At 35.7% G+C, this 20051-nt stretch overlaps 3 protein-coding genes and 1 pseudogene across 5 annotated transcripts; 1 reads left to right on the top strand and 3 right to left on the bottom strand.

The window, feature by feature from the left end:
- On the bottom strand, positions 99-3057 carry LOC18613974 (phosphatidylinositol 4-kinase gamma 4). Its single transcript, XM_018119917.1, has 2 exons — positions 1335-3057; positions 99-792 (listed from the first exon to the last, which is right to left on the bottom strand). Exons 1-2 carry the CDS (start codon positions 2736-2738, stop codon positions 409-411), a joined length of 1788 nt encoding a protein of 595 aa, XP_017975406.1. The 5' UTR covers positions 2739-3057; the 3' UTR covers positions 99-408.
- Positions 4029-6686, bottom strand: LOC18613975 (annotated as a pseudogene).
- Positions 8415-11487, bottom strand: LOC18613976. Its single transcript, XM_007051484.2, has 2 exons — positions 10669-11487; positions 8415-8890 (listed from the first exon to the last, which is right to left on the bottom strand). Exons 1-2 carry the CDS (start codon positions 11368-11370, stop codon positions 8729-8731), a joined length of 864 nt encoding a protein of 287 aa, XP_007051546.2. The 5' UTR covers positions 11371-11487; the 3' UTR covers positions 8415-8728.
- On the top strand, positions 13444-20049 carry LOC18613977 (dynamin-related protein 1B). 3 transcript variants are annotated; one of them, XM_007051485.2, is made up of 16 exons: positions 13444-13769; positions 14144-14207; positions 14307-14411; positions 14597-14698; positions 15101-15151; positions 15241-15302; positions 15618-15708; positions 16904-16968; positions 17244-17438; positions 17697-17816; positions 18044-18114; positions 18208-18433; positions 18520-18570; positions 18805-19033; positions 19368-19507; positions 19622-20049. In XM_007051485.2, exons 1-16 carry the CDS (start codon positions 13641-13643, stop codon positions 19748-19750), a joined length of 1830 nt encoding a protein of 609 aa, XP_007051547.1. In that variant the 5' UTR covers positions 13444-13640; the 3' UTR covers positions 19751-20049. The 3 variants fall into 3 exon arrangements, with proteins under 3 accessions (XP_007051547.1, XP_017975393.1, XP_017975398.1); XM_018119909.1 differs by having other exon boundaries at positions 13726-13769; positions 14127-14207; XM_018119904.1 differs by lacking the exon at positions 18520-18570.

A 20051-nucleotide genomic window follows, 5' to 3' on the forward strand; every position in this document is an offset into this window, starting at 1 on the left:
AGTGAAAACTAGTAATTTGTAGTACGAACTTAACTAACAGTAACTTCAACTTAAGTTCATGGTAGCTGAAAAACCTAATGCTGAACCAAAAGAAACAGTGAAATAAATACAAACCCAAGTCTTCAATTGAAATTTCAAAAGACCAATTAAAATATCCTGACAAATCAATTGAAATGAATGCAACAAGACCTCAAATTAAGAGGCATTTTGTTAAGTACCATAAAGAATAGAGAATCACATGAAAGTGTCGCTAAGAGTAAATCATTGAGCTTTCATAACCAGTCTGCCGAACCATTTGAGGTCCCATGATCTAGCAACGGATGCACAAGTATGACAAGGCATGTACAACTGCACAACTATCAACTAGTATTAACCACCATTCTCTACAGCTGTTCAGCACTTCCACCATCAGAATGATTCAGCAATCTCATCCAGACGGCGATCCATGATTTGAGATAGAGTTTCGAGAAATGCAGCTTCACTTATGCCAGGAAGCACAGAATCCTGTGCCTCTTGGACAATTTCCTCAATCACAGATTCCTCGTTCAAATTCTCTCTGCACATTATACTTCCAATGGCAAAGGGAGTGAGCCCTCTCTCTGCACCCTTTTTAAGAAGCATGGTGGAGATCCGGAGCGTGCGTGCACATTTAGGTGGCATATCCCATCCATGGAATTTCAAAAGGGAAATATCTTCTTCAGCATCCAGTGATTTTATGTAGTCAATTGTCTCGGGGGAGTAAGGTTGACGAGCTTGAGGCCAATACAGCCAGTCATATGTGCAATCTTCAAACTATAAAAACAGAAAAGATGAATTGTGATTAGGCTTAAAGACACAGCAAAAGACAACATGCAGGAGAAAAATATCGGAAACAGAGAAAAAAAAAGGTAGAATATGAGCTTTCAATGTCAAGAAAGAAAATGAAATCTGTAGTGACACTCATAACCACTCCATAAGATGAAGAAAAACCCCAGAAAACTTAGGGACAGAATCAAGCTGGCAGCACCACTCAGCTTGCTTTACAGTTTACAATTAACCATATCTCTGAATCATAAGAATTTTAGCATTGTAGATTCACTTGATTCAAAAAGACATAATACAATTTCAATCACCTTCTAATCATGCACATGTATAATACGATTTGAATTAAATTCACAGTTACATTAAACCATCCTGGATAGGGTGTTTGACATTTACAATTTAGAGGAGGAACCTAGAATAAAAAATAACAAGAAAAGGAGTGGAGTAAAAAAGTAGTAAAAAACAATAAAACCAAGAATGATGTCATGCAAAGAGTAGCAGGAAATTAAGACATATCAGTGGAGCATATTTACACTTTCAGGCAAGCAATAGCCATGGTCGATTGGAATCAGCAATGTCTGCCCATCTTCATCTTTGCTCATTAAAATATTCCCAGCATGCCTGTCTGCATTAGCCAATCTTATATCCAACACAGAGATTTTATGTACTTGCTCAACTGGGAAAGACCCAGGACCCAAATCCTCACAACTTCCGCTGTTCTCCACAAACATCTGCAATGACCCAATCTTGACCTTTGCTATATCATCAGGATTGTTAAACCCACTATGCAAACACTTGATCATAGCAGTAGGAGGCACCCCAGCAAAACCCTTCTCATCACCATATAAGGTGCGCCACTCATTCTTAGGATGATCCAAAATATAAGCTGCAACTTCCCTGAATGCTCCTTCTCCAACTGTTGTGCCCTTCTTCAACCCTTCATTATCTGATGACACTGGTAGTTTTCGAGGGTTGTTAACAGCTAAAGGCTCCTCGTCAATTGGCTTAAAAACAGCAACAAATTTTTGGCCTGATGAATCCTGCATGAAATAGGCTCCTCCAGTACCCTCAACAGACCTGATTGGAATTCTTCCGCCATTTAATCCATCAAATGTGGAATTAATCATATCCACAATCACCGCAGGCAATTCAACCTTGGGATTAACAATAACTGGCTCCAATGAAAAATCCCTGTCAGGAGGCTTTCTAGGTACAACCTCTCTATCAACTTCATATCCTCTACTATAATTCTCCTCACAACAGACATCATATTGTCTTCTATTGTTCTTCTCACCAGCATCACAATGTCGCTTGTCTTTCAATTCTGGTGCCACAATAGACAACTCGAAATTCTTAGCAACAGGCTTTCCCCTAACTTTGGCAGATTTTCTGACCAATAAATGCAATACAGCATCATTGTGCTTACATATATCATCAATAAGCTTCTGATCCTCTAAAATCTTCCCATCACAAAGGACTTCTTGCTCATCAAGTTCAGTAAACTGCTTCTCTCTCTTAGCAATCTGTTGCTTCACATAACCTACGTCTCGCCCTCGTCCAACATGAAATGTGAATTCTTTCCCAGAAGTAGTCTTAACATTGATGACCTGAAGATCAGAAAGCCTAAGAACCAAGTGCAGGACATTCCCATCGTTGACTCCATAGTCACGAATAAGGGAATTGCTCCGTGCCAGCTCCCGGCCTCCACAAACCAACCTCTGATTCTTCACAACAAAACCTTTACATGTTTGAATCTGTAGCTTCACGGATTCAATAGAATCCGATTCCAGAACCCGCATAGGTATCATCGATCCAGAAAGGGCCAAAAATATCCAAATTGATTCGTTTTCACACAGACCCAATTGGGGATTCATGTGATCAGGAGGAACCATGGGTTCATTTCGAACCGAAACAACAGCAACACCAGCCGACGACATTTCTGACAGTGAAATGTTGAAGAACAGAGAGAATCTAACACTCTACAAAAGAATGCTAAAAATTTAACCTAACCCTGTACAAATTCACAATAAAGCCCCCATTTTTTACAATCTAACACTTCTATACAAACGAGAAAAATGCTTCTCAATTCAGGCTCAAGGACAAAACCCTAAGCCCAAGGAATCAAAACCCCAGAAATCAGAAGCGAAACATTTAAGGCTCTCACAGCTCAATTCATCTTGATTTGTAAGACTAGGGTTCCAAGATTGAATGTACGGAAATTATTAACAATGAAAAAGAAAAGAAGAAAAAAAAATATATATATATATATATATATATATTACGAAAGAGAGAGGATTCTTACCAGAAGAACCGAAGAGAAAGGGAAAGCAAGAAAATGAAGCTTAAATAAGAGGCTAAATTTAGGAAATTAAAAAAATTTTGGGTTTTTTTTTTGGAGCTGATGGCAATGGAGGAATGTAGGTGACAAGACAGGGATTGAAGAAGAGAAAGACGCGTGTAGCCGTCGTCGTTTTATAGGTAACGCGTAAACTTGTATACTAATATAGACTTTTGACCAATTTATATAGAGTCTATCTTTTGATACAAATGAGTAAGCAATATGGATTTTTTTTTGTGCTTCCCATATTTAGACTGTAAATTTTCCTAAAACAGTAAAATTCCTGGAGTAGCTTCCAAGTCTTCTTTTTCTTTTTCAGAAATATATTAATTTATTCTTTAAATTATTTAAAACATACAAAAAAAAATACTAAAATATTTTCTATTTTTCTAGCCATTTTTTTTCTATTAATCTGTTGAGAGACTTTTAATTTTCTAGGCTTTCTTGCCGCCCGCATTTCAAAAGTTCTGAAGTGGCTGAAGGGAAGCGGGTCAAATCAAACGGATGAGCATGGACAATATATATAATAATAACAAAAGTATAACAATCAAATTCCAAATTCCAAAATCCAGCGGTAGCTGCCTCGTAGCCACGTTGGTTCTGATCCTACTGGAATATTCGGTTTTGATAATAATAATAATAATAATAACAACGTGGTTTAGGCAAGATTGATACGAAATTTCCAAGGTTCCAACAGGTCAGTGATGACTTATGGGATGGCCGATGAACTACTTTGTCTTCATCCCTTTTTAGTGTTGAATTTAAGTTTATTTCATTCAAATATGAATGAATATGTTCGGAGCCTTCATTTCTGGACTAGTAAAAATGTAATAAAAGGTGAAAACTGAACCTTTCACCGTAAATGAAATACGTACCTTGATTTCCCATATTCATTTTTGTCATATTTGATCCACATCTTTCAGAATTAACTTAATTAATAAACCCCAAATTTTGTTAATCAAGTAAATATGTCAGATGATTGTGCCTGAACACGAGACGTGGTGACAAAAAGATAGTTTCGACGAAGAAACTAGGGGCCATGTTGTCGATTGAGGACGCCTAAGGCAGATTCTGCCATTAGATGCTGAAGGTTTCCCTCAGCATGACTTGTTTGTGTCTGAACGCCGACTTTTTTCAACCAGTTTCTCACCAATATGGCAATTTTTCTTCTTTGAACAGTCACCGAGAGGTGCACCAATGACAAAACGCAGGTTTCTCCAGAGTTCAGTTAATGCATAAGGCGCTGAATTTGCATTCAGGTATGCTGCTTGGAATGTTCTGCTTCACCGTTCAGCACAAAGCTTGGAAATGCTTGAGCAATGACCCTGGGAGGTGAATAGACATGGGAACTGATACCAATTCAAAGTCAGATCAGCAAATTGTTTTACAAACATGTAATTCAGGAGATAAATGTTGACCATTTGTAGTCTATTCAGCATTTCACCCAGTATTTTTCAAACAAACAGCTATTCAAATTCAGAGGTGGCAATTGGCAAGTCAAAATGGTTGCGATCGAGCTTCAGAGGAGCCATAGACCAAACCCTAACTGGGAAGAACGTTTTGCAATGAAAGTGAATGCGAGTTTGATCAAGACTTTTTGCTGCTGCTACTTTCTTTTCCCTTTAACTTTTTGTCTTTTTGTTTTCCCCATTTGTTTTACCTTTCAGGGCGGGTGTGGGTGGGAGTTGATCTTTGAATAGGTGGCAGACTTATCAGTTCAATTTGCAATAAATGGCGTCTAAGAATTATTTATAAACTAAAAAAAATGAGATCATGCTGTGAGAATCGTCAAGATTATAGTTCAAACAAATGAGGCTAGCTTTAGCAACAACTCTAAAGAGTCATCACATCAAAACTTTTTGCATGTCACAGATGATTGGCAAATCAGCTACTAACAGAATTAGTTGAATGCTTACATGAAAATTTGCCTGTCAATTCCCCCCTTCCCCTATCTTTTGGTGAGAATTGAAGTTGCTTTTTTTTATCACGGAATAAAAGATTTAAAGAAAAAGAGCTTTGAGGATGGATTTGCAAGTAACTATGCATTAAACTGATCCGAGATTGAGAGTAGAGTTAAGAATTTACATCAAGTATGGACAAGTCATGTTCTTCAATAACAATGGACTCTTTGTCACATAACCTTTCCATTCTTCTTCATCTATCCAGCCATCACCTTTGGCATCAGCTTCTGTGAATGTCTGCACAACAGACAAGCATAAGCAAGCATTGAATCAGAAAAGAAAAGTAGAGACAAAGAAGAGCACTTATCCGAGAGTATAGAAGATGTTCAAACCTTGTCAACAATTGTTTCAGCAACATCATCAGCTAGAATTAGATTGAATTACTTTAGAATAGCCAGAACCATCTCCTTCAACTGTAAACTCACGAGAAAGAGGCATTAGCATAGGGATCTTGATGTAATTATATTGAATAACAGCATAAGCAATAAAAGCTTATGAAGCTACATTTGAAATGGAGGTTTGCAGAAGAAGCCACTTCAGACAAAACATAATGAGGAAAAGGTAATGAATAGAAACAAGTTCTGGTATAAAATAAGATCAAAATATTGAGGCAGAATTTTTGATGGGGCAAAATAAGCAATTGCAACACTTTTGAAACTTCTAAACGATAGGGACAGATTGGAAAGCAACTAGAGAAACCAATACGTCAGAAGCAAAGATTTTGGATTACTTTGAGTATGGGCATTTCAGGACATTTCAGCTTCTGTCTTTTGGAAGAGAGTAGGACTAAAAAGGAAATAATTTCAAAATTTTGATCATCCTGAGAGCTTGAGAGGCAACCGATTTGCCCTCAGCACGTTGCTGCTCACTGAAATATCAATTTCAATCAGCAACTATGGATGCTCAACATAAAAACATATCAAACAATATAGCCACTGTTAATTCTCGAAAGTTGCACAATGTAAGAGCTTTACTCAGCACATTACCATGCGAGCAAAATGGAATAATGAGATTGAACTTACCTCCTCATGCTCAATGCAACCAGTGTGTCTCAAATCATACAATTTAAAAGCATCTGCCACAAGCAACAACAAACATAAAATTGATCAGCTCTACGTAGAAACTACGTGAATGTCCTGTATAGGAGAAGACACTAAAGAAAATAGTACTACAATATAAAGATTCTCTGTCATGAACTTCATGTCTTACATCCTGTTTTTGTTTCTTGGGGAGTTTTTGGGTGAAAGATGCCCAATGAGCAAACAAATTCTCCAAAATCAACTTGCCCATTGCGGTTGTCATCGAAAACATCAAACATCTGCAAATAAGTGACAGGAGATAATAAAACTTTAGGAGGCAGATAGCCAGATACCGAACATTGTGTTCTTTTTATTGTCAAAGACCAAAATCAAGAGGAAGCTTGGCATATTCCAATAACATGTAAACGAAAAGGCTACGACTCTATACGTGCATGCTTAATCCAATTAGAACATTTAGACAAAGCTTTAGAACAGCATTATTCCCCATTATGGCTACATATCATTACTTCAAATACCAAGACGGGAAAGTAAGACTTAGAGAACAGGTTTAGGAACTGTTTGGCGAAGGCCTTTGTAAGGAACCCATTTCTCAACTTATAAATAAGACCGACACCCTTACGGAGGTTTCAGTCTTGGCTGTTTATGAATAATGCAAGTTGCGGTTCTTCCTGTTGATCAGATAAAATTGCAAGTTAGTTTAGACACAACAAAAGGTAGCTAATGTCAAGCAAGTTGCATATATTTCATACAAAAGATACTGTAGACTGTCACTCAAGTCCATTAGCAGATTAATAAATGAAGTTCTGGGAGCAGAATTACCCTGTGAATGTACCCATATTTAATTATGGAACTGCTTAACTTCTTATATAGCTCATGCAAGGATTGAATCTCACTGGCAGTAACTGTCAAAATCTAACATAAATAACAGTAGTGCTTTGTTTCAGGTTTCAGCAAAGTAATTCTTAAATAAATTAAAGTCTTGTTTGAAGATGACAGTGAGGTCAGAACATCCAAAATTTTCCTATGGAACATGTGAATTGTCTTATGAGAACAAAATAATCAGTTGAATTTATGCAGAAGGATATAACCCTTTGAGCTTTACATGAAGTCAACCATATAAGGATAAAGAGATAGCTAAACTCACGAGGTGTTTCAGAAGCAAGATTGTCAAAATTCTCTGGCGTGGGATCGTTTACAGCTCCTGAATCTTTCGAGCAACTTGAACCCATTTCCGGTATAAGTTGTCAGCTTAATCAGGTTAAGTCTTTTAAATATATTGATACACCCCACTTTAACAAGAATAGAATATGCTGAATTACACCATCATATAGAAGTAAAACACCACTATTAGGAGATAAACGCACATAAAATCACAATTCACAAGAAATCAATAACTGTTTATGAACAAGACAAATAAGCTGCATCTCTGGCAGCTCTTTAACTTTCTTTATCTGATGTATGTAGGGGTCTATCCAAGTTTCAAGATTGTTATCTCAATTCACAGCCCCGCGAAAACGTTGACCAAATTGGGTTGGAAGGAAAGGAAACAATGAACTATAAAAGGAGTAATACGAACAGAGAGAAAGAAACGAAGACGAAGGAAAAGAAGGGTATGGAAACGAGAAAATATCTTTGTTCTCGAACAAGAAATACTAAGAAAACACCAGATAAAGATTTTGCCATTTTGGGATATGCAGCTGAGAGGAGGACAGTAGTTTGTCTTGAATCTTCGGAAAGTTTTATGGTTTCTCTTTTAGTTGACCTCTGCAGAGACGTACGTGATTCCGACAAAGATCTAACAATCGGTGGACCATGAAAGTGATTGGAGGACTCTGGGAAACTATTATTCAATGGCTGCCATCAGCAAACTTGGTGATTGTGGGGCCGTTGGATCACCACGTGGCGCACTGCTGTGGTTCAACCAAAGCCCTTCTAGTTCTAACTGAGATAGCGGCTTCTAGCTAGTGATGGTGTGGCTGTAGCCCAGAAGAACTGTACTATTTCATTTCTTTATTTATTTTTAATTTTTGGATAAAGACAGAGATGAGTAGGTAGCTTGAAGAGATAAATCTGTCCGAGTTGGAATTCCCTTCTCAAATCCCAAATTTGCACCGCCTTCGTCCGAAATTTATTTGCAGATAAGAAGAATAAATCATGAACTTTCACCCGAAATAAAGTGACACCACAAATTTCTAAATGCCAAGAACCGGCCATGGCTCAAGGTTACCCAGGGGAAAAATGCGGTCAAGCAAGTTGTTCAGCACTCTTCAATCCTTCGTCTAATAATTACCTTTCTAACTGGCATTCTTGATCCAATATACAGGCAGGAAAATTTCTAAATTGCTATACTGGCGTCAATTCAGATTTGTGCTACAAGTAGCAAAGTTACTGAAACGGAGAAAGAAAATTTCCGCGTCTTCTGGTTCAGGTTATTGAGGATTTAAGTAGGGAATACAACAACTCAGCAGGCCATACAAATTTTTTTTTATTATTTTTTGAAAGGCCAGACCATAAAATTGAGCCAGGGGATTTTAAACTAGCAAACACTGTTCACACGATCCGATCAAAAATTGCTTGCAGAAGCAGTTCTAGGTTGCAACCAAGCAACCTTGACAGCATATACAAGCTACCACAATGCCAAGCATAGCTCCAGCAAAGACCTGTGAGGGAGTGTGTCCAAGAAGTTCCTTGAGTTTTCTTTGACTGATAGGATGCCCTTGAAATAGGTCCTCAACGATCATATTAAGAACCTACAACCAAGGCATACAAAAAATTATTCCATGATTCCAACACAAGTTAGCATTCACAAAGGTAAGAGATAGTTCTCAAGGCAACCAAACAGAACGTTGGGATATTGCATATAATAATTGGAGGAAACAACATTTAAATTCAAGGTCATGTTTGTACCCAGGAAAAACACACCCATGTGAAATCTACGCAGATATAAGTAGGCGGTAGGCCAGTGGGAAAATGCAGACGTACACCTGTGAATAAGAGGCTTAACCGGACGTTTCAATATTTATGTGTGATAGAGCAAAGAATTATTATTCTATACACTGCCTGTGGAGGTTTTAAACTTTACAAGTAAGATTAAAATATTATCACATATCTTTTTATTAATCATATTAATTTATTAATTATTTTAAATATACCTTAATAGGGTATATGACAACTCTCTAATCCCATTCATGGAGTTTAAAAATTCAAATGATGGTGTATTGGATAATTTTCTTAGAACAAAGGCAAGGACGTTCATATTATTTATGGAACACTAATATATGACAAACAGACTATGGCAATTATTATAAGTTGAAGCAGGGGTATCAATGGCCATCATATTTATTTCAGTGGTTCAGATTCAATTAGCAGCTAATAGAGGTTATTAAAAATTTAAATATATCCTTGAAAATCATCAACATCGCTCATCCTTTGAATTACCTAAATGAGAATAAAACATCAATATTTCATATAAATTCTTTAAAGCTAAAGAGAAGCAATACTGCAAGTCAGAATCTATTCATAACTTGGGAATAACTTCAAGCACCATTTATTATTAAATGTTAAGAATAACATCTTTGCTTCTCCGATGATTAAATAATCCATTCCAGCACTTCCACTTCAAAGCCCAAAGTGATGATATATGAATCAAACTAAAAGCTACGGTCACCACGGGGGAAATTATATTAGGAAATTTTACTTGTAGAAGCACAGGATGTAGCTCATAATGCCAAATACACTAGGCATACCATCTCTAAGACCCCCACAAACAGATCTTGAAAATGTAAATCCAATGGAAATAGTTACTGCAGAAACATCTTATGGTATTACATATACCAGGGAGGACTTTGCCTATCTCCACACATTATCTGAACATATTCAAGATCTTAAGTTTTGGTTTTTCAATTAATTGCCCATCTGCGTCCAAAGCCTACCCACCCTTCAAACCAAACATATATCACAAAGCTTCTGATTTACTATGAGAACAGGGCAATCATCCTGAGTCAATCAAATAATCAAAACCATCCTTAAATAATACGTACATGTCAATGAAATGCCAATAGGTTGCTTAAAAAGTTGAAACTCCGGGGCATCTTCCTATAACTACATACCTATGATGAATTAAACATGAAGTGGAAAGCAACTATATTTTCATCCTTTTCATTTTCTCTAAACAACCAAGACCTAAGGGCTAGTCCTGTCACAATTTTAGGCTGACAAGAATAAATGTTGATCTCCAACCATCAAAACTGCCAAAACTGACCATTTTTGGCAAAACTTATGCCCTCGGAGAAACTACTCAAATCATACTAATTATAGTGCAAGAATCAAACATATAATACAATTATCGCGATATTAAAAACCGAACAATTAAAACAGAAAAAGGAAAAGCAATGCAACAGTGTAATAAAAAACAATTCAATGCGCATATATATCCACCAAAACCCTCTACCTAGCACTTCAAAGATGCATCCAAAACTCAAAATCTTCATAGTAAAAAAATTTAAATCAGAATAATATTGCTTCTTACCGCAGCTTGCATCCCAGCATGCCTTCTAACTCCAATCGCATCGTACATGACAATCAAACTAAACCCCAAACAAACAGGAAAAAGAGAGTCCGCTATTCCATGACAAATCGCCACTGATGTTGTCAAAGCAGTACACAAAGCCGAGTGCGAAGAAGGCATCCCACCAGAAGCAAACAATATCCTAAAATCCCATTTCCTTTCTACAAAGAAATTCAAAAACACCTTCATCGATTGAGCAATAAACCATGCTAACAAACCGGAAACAAACGTTGGATTCGCCGCCAATGTCGCCACAAATGGACTAATTCGAACCTTAGCACTAGCCGTTACACTTAATAAAGCCACCCCAAAACCTCCGCTTTGCAAGTAATTCCCACTAAATTGGTCTAAAATTTTGTCTGATTCTGCGGTGTAAGCGTGCAAACATGAAGCCCATTTTTGAGTGTGTGAGAAGGCCAAGCCTTTGATGCTTTTTAAGACTGGAACTACAACCAATAAAGGGTTAACCGAAAAGCATCGATTTTGAGAGTTAGGAGTTGGGTTTATGGGATTAGAAGGAGTTTTAAAGGCGAAAGAAACTGGAGAAGCTTTGACTTTGATGAATGAGAAGTGAGGAGAATAATAATTAAAAGGTCTGGTTTTGTAGCGTTGGGGATTGAAGCAGAAAGTATTTAATGTGGGGTTTATTGTGACAGAGCCCATGAGAAAAGCCGGTTCTTATTAGCTTGAGTTTTTCGAGTCTGCATTTGACGGTTAAAACGGAGAGAGAGAAAGCAGAGGAAATAGGAAAGATAATGATGTAGGTTCTGTGGGGCTTGAGAGAAGGTAGAAGAAACGATTTTTAGTGGGTGACGGGAATTTAAATTTATATAAGATAGGAACTTGTGGTGGAGCAAAAGCCCTTGGTTTTGGCTTATTTTAACGAATATGCCACTGAGGCGCATATTTTTGCAAGGCCCCACGCTCAAAGAATATGCCAGGAGCTACCATGGTAGCAACCGGATGGACCAGTAGCTTTAGGACATACTGCTGCAGCTTACTGGCTCGGAAGATGGAATTAGAACTTGAAAAGCGCGGTTAAATTGGCGATTCTGGACAAATCCCCAAAAAAGTCTAATTTCAGTTTCTTTCTTTCATAGGCTGGATCGTATCATTGGCATAATTTCGATTCCAGATTTATCTTTCAAGTAAATTGCAATTTTGCATTTAGTGTTCTAGATGCGTGTGTTGCGTATGATATTTCAAACTAATAGCAAAAAAATAGAGAACAAAAACGAGAACTTATAATCAAATCTTTCTACACCAATTCATATAAATTACATTTTTAAAAAGAAAACGGGAAGACCATTTTATTAAAAATATATATTAATAGGATAAAATAAATTCAATTCAATTATTTTGACACAATTTTTTATTTAATTTGGAGTTATCTAATCTATTATATATTTTTTTGTTTATCCAATTAAATTCGAGTTTTCTAAAATACTTAAACTTAATACTTAATGATATATCGGTTTTACTATTGATAATTAAAAGTAATTTTTTTATTTTATTTGATTCTAATTTCTAAATCCATCCCCAAGAATTTTTGAGCATTAACTTATAATCAATGAGGAAGAGTTTAGGTTGATTTTGAGTTTCAAACTTATCTTAAAAGAGAATCACGTGTGAAAGAAAAGAGCCATATCAAATTTGGACACAATCATTTATTTACAATTGGATTACCAAATGTTTGCACTTTTTCATCAAATCTCATCTTCTTTTGTTTTTTTGTTCTCTTTAATTTTTTTTTTTTTAAAAAAGACAAATATAAACAACACCGAGCACTTTATTACTATGTTTCTACATATTACTTGAGTTTGCAAGAGGCTATTCTGAACAATAAGCAAATAAAAACCACAGACAAATCTCAATCTTTAATTTTGAATTAATTCACATGGAAAAGATAAGTGATGTAGGAGAAATTACGATTAAATCCCTACACATTCTTAAAGGTTTACCACTACTTCTTTACGAACTTGTGACCTTCAGTTGAATGCATTTATTTTCCTTTCCATATGGTAAAAAAAACACAAATAACTTGATTTAAGTGTGAATAATAACCATGTAAAAGTAGGGTTTATACTTGATACATTAGCATTATATAAAATTTATATAACATCAATAAACTAAATATTTTCATCTCATTATATAATAATTTTAAAAATTAAGAATTTTTAAAATAAATATTTATGATTTAAAAAACATGCACTTTGAAATTTTTAAAAAATTTTCATGTATACATTTATAAAATAATAATCTATATGTAATATATATATTGATAGCACATCAAATACAATTTTGTGAAGTATATCGTAACAAATTCCAACATTTCACCAATTTGAATTTGTAAAACTCCAATGTTATAAAATAATTTCATACAATTTAGATAATATTATCAATAAATTAAGAAATATGACCAAATTAAATAATAAAAAATGTTTCTAGACACTAAGTTGAGTTATTATAGTTACAAAAAATAAAAAATTTTAGTTATTTGAAAACAAAAGAATTTCTATCAATTTATTCAATTTTCCTCCCCACAAATTAGAATTACCTTTCAACCGCTGGGCTCGGGCCTTGCCTCATTGACCGAATTTATAAAAATCCAAAATACTTGGACAGAATTAGGGTTCCTATATAATCGGAGGCCCAACTAGCCCAACGAGGAGGACGAGAAGACCGTTATAAGAATCCACGTCACCATTGTCTTTCTCTCCCTCCAACCGACTCTGTCAGACTTTTTCCCGGTTCCTTCGCCAACCCAAATTTCTGACTTGAGGAAAAACGCAGCCTCCCTACCTCTTCTTCTCTCCTCTCAAATTTTTAAATCAAAACAAACTAAGCACATTTTCCTTCCGAAAGCGCCACCTTCCGAGTCGACTCACTCCTCGCTACCTAAACTCGTCCATTTTTGACTCGGTCACCGCAGCATGGAGAACCTGATAACATTGGTGAACAAGATACAGAGAGCGTGTACGGCGCTTGGCGATCACGGCGAAGAAAGCGCGTTGCCCACCCTTTGGGATTCCTTGCCTTCCATCGCCGTCGTCGGTGGTCAAGTATGATTTCTGTCATTAGAACTTTTTTTTTCGTTTCTCTTGATTTCTGATCATTCTCATTATTTCTTCCTCCATTTTTTTTCCTCTTTCTTTGTTTTGAATTATTTTCGGATTTTTAATGTATATTTTCTTTTTGTTTAACTCTGTGTTGATTCATTTCTTTTACCGTTTGATTCTACGTAATTTTGACTAAAAATTTTCTTTGTCTTTTCATTTCATGCGACGATCATTTTCTTGGCTGTGTTTTATCATATTTTGAAGTTAGAAATTTCAATTTATTGAAATTAGGCCCATAAATATGGTTATTAAATCATTCACATCTTTTTTCTAGCATAATTTTTTGATTTAATCGTTTAGTAATCCAATGGTTGTAGAGTTCTGGAAAGTCATCTGTGCTGGAGAGTATCGTTGGAAAAGATTTTTTACCTCGTGGCGCAGGTAAATTTTTGCTGCTAATTTTTCTTGCTATTGCTTCACCACATGTATGTTTATATATGTCCCTTGATACCTGGATATTTGGAAAAACCTTGTTCTCAGGGATTGTTACAAGGCGGCCTCTCGTCTTGCAACTTCATAGGATAGATGAAGGAAAAGAATATGCAGAGTTCATGCACCTTCCTAGAAAGAAATTCACCGATTTTGGTATGCTTGCTGTTAGATTAGAATTTATTGAGCACTAACTTCTTCTAGTTTGTTTAGCTAATACAGTTAGGATCAATTCATTTTAGTGCTGTATACTTGTGTTAATTTTTGCTAAATTTATTATTAGTTATTTATGTCTTTGTTTAATCTTGAATTCTAAGCTTATATAGTCTACATTTGTGCAGCTGCGGTTAGGAAGGAGATTTCTGATGAGACAGATCGAGAAACTGGCCGTACCAAACAAATTTCTAGCGTTCCGATCCATCTCAGTATCTTCTCTCCTAATGGTGAGATAAAGTGTTGGTCAAGTTGTTTAATCCTTGTCATGAATAGGTGTTATCTGAAATAAAACAAGGATTATTTGGTACCAAAAATGAACCTCCCAATTGTTTTGATCTGAGATAAAGAAAATTAGAAGATATGGGATTAGTTAGTGGTGTCAATTCATCTTGCCAACCTTTATGCAATATCAGCATGAGTTGAATTTACTTTTAAGATTAACAAGTATGCCTACTGCCCATCATTCAGCTGTTATTATTAGTTTATTGGTGGGTTGTATCTGTGCTATTTCTTAAATGGGCTTGAATTATTACGGGCATTTGAAATTTGTTTCTTTTGTAAAAGCTGCCAGATGCGTTTCTATTTCTTGTTTTTATTATTTATATTTATTTGCTTCATTACCTTTGCAGTGGTGAACTTGACATTGGTTGATCTCCCTGGACTTACAAAAGTAGCTGTTGGTGAGTGTCTGCCTTTTGCAAGTTTTTTTACATTGACATATTCATTTAATGAATTTAATGAATAAGTTGTGATAATTGGCATGTTGTAGAGGGACAACCTGAAAGCATCGTGCAAGACATTGAGAATATGGTTCGGGCATTTATCGAAAAGGTAAATAGAGGCAGAACTTGAGAGATTCTTGCTTACTCTAAGTATTCTAAACCAAGCATCATGGAAAATGACGTTAAATATTGTTCATCTGATTCTTCTGACCAATTTTTGTTCATAAAATATATTATGTCAATAGTTATGAAGTTCATTGAGTTCAGGGCAAGTAAAACCAGATATGTATGATGGTGTGATGTAATTTTGCAGGGTCCACTTAATGCTTAAAACATTCTTTGTTTCTTATGATGCTTTCATATACAGTAAGATATGCTTTTCAAGTAAAATATTTTATTGTGCTATACTCGCCTCTTATTGCAGCCCAACTGTATCATCCTGGCAATTTCTCCTGCCAATCAAGATCTTGCTACTTCTGATGCAATAAAAATTTCACGTGAGGTTGACCCTAAAGGTATAATTTTTGTCAAATTCTTTCATGTATTAGATAATAGACATTTTTTTTTCTGAAAGTTGATTGAATAGAAAGAGGTGAAAGAAGGGAGATGAAACAAAATTACATAGGTTTAAGTAATTTGAAAAACTAATATAAGGTTCAATAATGAAGAGTATGGAAAATATATTAGGAAATTGTCTTGCTGACGGAGTGCTTTTAACGGGATGATAAAGTGATATTTCTACAAGTTACTGTATGTTGACACTAGTTGTTTGAATATCCTTTCCTTGTGCCAATATATGGATGCTAATGTGACTGGAACTTTCACTACAACTAGAGGATTGTAAGGGTGCACCTTCTTTGTACCAGTTATATTGTCTGTGCCAGTGACAAGCTATTATATGGTGTTAATTCATGCACCCCCAGTAGCACTGATGGGAGCCTCCTGAAAATATCTATGAGTATTATTATGATCCATTGGTTATGTATCCTCCATAGCTTAAAGTGCAATCAGCATGGCATTTCTCTGTAATTAAGTTAATAAAAAGAAAATTCATTCTTAAAGAATCAAGTGCCCTCAAAGACTGCATTACCTCTTTGAATGTGATTAACAGCCACTCTTGAACTGGTAGGCAGAAGTTGTACAATGTAAAGACGGAATGGAGGATTGGCTGGAAAACAATTCCAGTTAAAGTGATGAAGTCTATTTCCTTTACTTGAGCAACGGTTTTCTTTGCCCTTGACTTGTGTCATGCCTTTGCTTACCTGCTCAACTAGGCCCTCTTAACATTCTTTGTCCATTGCCCTTCATTTGCAGTCTCACTTCTTTTTTCAACTACTGTTTTTGTGGTATAAGAAGCATCTGTAGCAGAAATTTGAATTTAGCAGCTATCAACCTGCATAATACACATCTTGTATTAAGGATCCTGCTTAGAGACAAGATACAAATGTATATCGAATGGTGATGTAATTGATCAAAGGGAATAGTGATAGTTACAGTAGCAATGTTGGGTTTCATTTTAATGGTCTTGATTCTTTCACTATTATTGGGGGGTCAGTTGCCTTCTGGCAGGAGAAACAGATAGTTCTATTGATTTAAAATATCCATCATTGTCAGCATTAAAACTTTTTTCCTATTTGATCATATGATTATTCCCCTAGTTTTCGATTATAATTGTATTGAATTTCACTTTGGTTGGTTGTCAAAAATCAGGAGAGAGGACATTTGGAGTTTTAACGAAGATTGATCTGATGGACCAGGGTACCAATGCAGTTGATGTAAGTTTTTTTCTTCAAATTGTTGAGATAACTGACATTTATAATATAATAATTAGGAGTAGCTATAGGATGTATATTATCTTTTATATTATACAAATCAAGTTAACATGTTTTGTTTTTGGAGCCTTTCCGTTTCTATACAAAAATATTTTTACAAAGGTCTATTTAAACATGTTATTTGTTTCAGTGTCTTTGTGGGATTTTGTTACCAATAATCATGTGTTTAGTTCACTTTAATGACTTTCCTTTTTTCTTTTAATGTTTTTGGATTTTAGATTCTGGAAGGAAAATCATATAAGCTACAGTTTCCATGGATTGGTGTTGTTAACCGCTCTCAAGCTGACATTAACAAGAGTGTTGATATGATTGCTGCTCGACGTAGAGAGAGAGAATATTTTCAAAATAGCCCGGAGTATAGTCACCTTGCTAACAGGATGGGTTCTGAGCACTTAGGAAAGATGCTTTCTAAGGTATATAAATATTTGATGTTTGCAATCTATGTAAATAAATTTACATTTATATGTTTTGATCCATTTTGAGGCATATAGAGATTTTTATGTAGATACTCATATTTTCTTTTTAAATTTTAATTGTATGGTAGTTTCCTGCATACATATTTATTCTTTGATGTTAACTTTAATTTGCTAACTGATAATTTGGTTTTTTTCTTTTTGGGTATTTCAAGTTATTAATGTAATTCTTACTACTGAAATTGGTTGAATTTTCAGCACTTGGAACTGGTGATAAAGTCTCGACTTCCTGGTCTTCAGTCTCTTATTAGCAAGACTATAATTGATCTGGAGGCAGAACTGAGCCGTCTTGGGAAGCCTATTGCTGCTGATGCTGGAGTAAGCATTGAACCTATTCTATTGCTTTCAAGTTTTGCCTTTTGTCAATTTTTCTCAGCTTAATTCATACTAGATGACCTTTTTATGGAATTTGTATTACTATTATCTACATATCAGTCTTTGATAGTTAGGGTGAAGGTCTTTTCTCACCCTCTCTGTCTTTCAATAGTTGTGGAATGCATGATGCTCCCAGGTTTAGCCACTGACTATTCTCTTTATGTATGCAGGGGAAGTTATATATGATAATGGAAATCTGTCGAGCTTTTGACCAAAACTTTAAAGAACATCTTGATGGCGTGTATGTTTTTATGTAGTGCTGTGTTGTATCAATTTGCTTTATATCTTGCCAATTTCCAATTTAATGTGCTTTTGGTTTTATCAATGTTCACAGACGCCCTGGAGGTGATAAAGTATATGGTGTATTTGATAACCAACTTCCTGCTGCTTTGAAGAGGTTACAATTTGATAAACATCTTTCAATGGATAATGTGCGCAAGTTAATTACTGAAGCTGATGGATACCAACCACATCTGATAGCTCCTGAGCAAGGATATCGCCGTCTTATAGAATCTTGTTTAGTATCTATTAGAGGTCCTGCTGAAGCAGCTGTTGATGCGGTACAAATTTCATTTCTTTAGCAATCATCTTTCTCGACCTTTTGTGGCATGTGGTTTGATGGATACCTTTCATGATCCATTTTCAGGTTCATTCTATACTAAAGGACCTTGTTAACAAGGCTATGGCTGAGACAATGGCAAGTCACCGGCCGTGCTGACTTTTTGATTTTATCATTCTTTTTAAATTTAATTACTTCATAGAACATGTTCACGTCCTATTTTGGAGTCAAGCATCTCTTTGCTGCCTTTTTTTTTTTTGAGACCTCATATATGTATTGCTCACTATCTTTGCTCCGTTTTGATGATTACTTGTTCAATGCTATAACCCCCCCTTCCCATTTTCCATCGTAATTTCTTTTTATTGCATACAGGAACTTAAGCAGTATCCCACTTTAAGAGTGGAAGTAAGGAATGCTGCTATTGAATCATTGGAAAGACTGAGGGAAGAAAGCAAGAGAGCAACTCTACAGCTAGTTGATATGGAATGTGGTTACCTGACTGTTGAATTTTTCCGGAAACTTCCTCAAGATATTGAGAAGGGTGGAAATCCTACACATTCAGTTTTTGATAGATATAACGATTCCTATCTTCGACGAGTTGGTAAGTACTAAAAGGCTCAGACAGTTTTACTATTAGACAAGAATCTGTAGCTCTGTTAGTTTATGTAATGTTTTGGAGTTCTAAATTTTTTAAGTTTGTATTCCACAGTTTTGTCATCAGTTGTTTGCTCGGAGAAGACTCTCCCCTTTTTTCCCCTTCCTCATAAAAGTTTCTAAAAACAGTAAAGTAGGAGAGATGTTAGTTCACCATGTTAATTTATGATATTTCCTGCACATAAATAGACTGGTAAAAGACTGGCTATGAATACATTTCATCTGTCTCATTTTAACTATGATCCTCTCCTGTTCTTACTGTTTCCGATGGGAAAAAACAGGTAGCACTGTCCTGTCCTACGTCAATATGACTTGTGCAAGTTTGAGAAACTCTATCCCAAAGTCAGTTGTCTATTGTCAAGTCCGCGAGGCCAAACGCAGCTTGCTTGACTTCTTCTTCACTGAACTGGGTAAAAAAGAGGTAAGCATTTTCTTCTCAAATTCTCCCCCGCCCTGTTGCTACAAAAATGCGAAAAAGGAAAAGAAAACAGAGGATGAACTCTGGTAATCACCTGTCCATTTGCTATATTTGCAGACAAAGCAGTTGGCTAAGTTGCTGGATGAGGATCCAGCAGTTATGCAGCGTCGTACCAACCTTGCAAAGAGACTGGAGTTGTACAGGAGCGCCCAAGCAGAGATCGATACAGTTGCCTGGTCGAAGTAGCGGAGAATGGACTGTTTTCAAAACCTAGCTCTTTTTATCGGTCGTTGAATTGAGACTTATCTGCAGGATGATTCTTTTATTCATTGGAACAGGAGAGTGGGCTGCAGAGTTTATTTTCCACTGCTTTTTAGTTAGGACATATAAACCGACACAAAGGATTCAGTCAGCCGTTATTGATGTAGTCCCTTTAATATTTTATTTCATATAAATTCTCACATATTCTTTTTGTAAGTAGCATTAATTTGAATTGAGAGTTCCTATTAGTAAACGTATATTTGCGTTAACACAAATTTTCTGGCAT

This window comes from Theobroma cacao, chromosome 1 (assembly GCF_000208745.1).
Source record: "Theobroma cacao cultivar B97-61/B2 chromosome 1, Criollo_cocoa_genome_V2, whole genome shotgun sequence".
Lineage (NCBI taxonomy): Eukaryota > Viridiplantae > Streptophyta > Magnoliopsida > Malvales > Malvaceae > Theobroma > Theobroma cacao.

Coding starts and splice junctions, on each gene's coding strand:
- LOC18613974 (XM_018119917.1), bottom strand. CDS start 2,738: ATGTCGTCGGCTGGTGTTGCTGTTGTTTCGGTTCGAAATGAACCCATG. Junction 793..1,334: donor GCTATTGCTTGCCTGAAAGT/GTAAATATGCTC, acceptor CTGTTTTTATAG/TTTGAAGATTGCACATATGA.
- LOC18613976 (XM_007051484.2), bottom strand. CDS start 11,370: ATGGGCTCTGTCACAATAAACCCCACATTAAATACTTTCTGCTTCAAT. Junction 8,891..10,668: donor ATGCTGGGATGCAAGCTGCG/GTAAGAAGCAAT, acceptor CCTTGGTTGTAG/GTTCTTAATATGATCGTTGA.
- LOC18613977 (XM_007051485.2), top strand. CDS start 13,641: ATGGAGAACCTGATAACATTGGTGAACAAGATACAGAGAGCGTGTACG. Junction 15,152..15,240: donor ACTTACAAAAGTAGCTGTTG/GTGAGTGTCTGC, acceptor GGCATGTTGTAG/AGGGACAACCTGAAAGCATC. Junction 15,303..15,617: donor TTCGGGCATTTATCGAAAAG/GTAAATAGAGGC, acceptor CTCTTATTGCAG/CCCAACTGTATCATCCTGGC.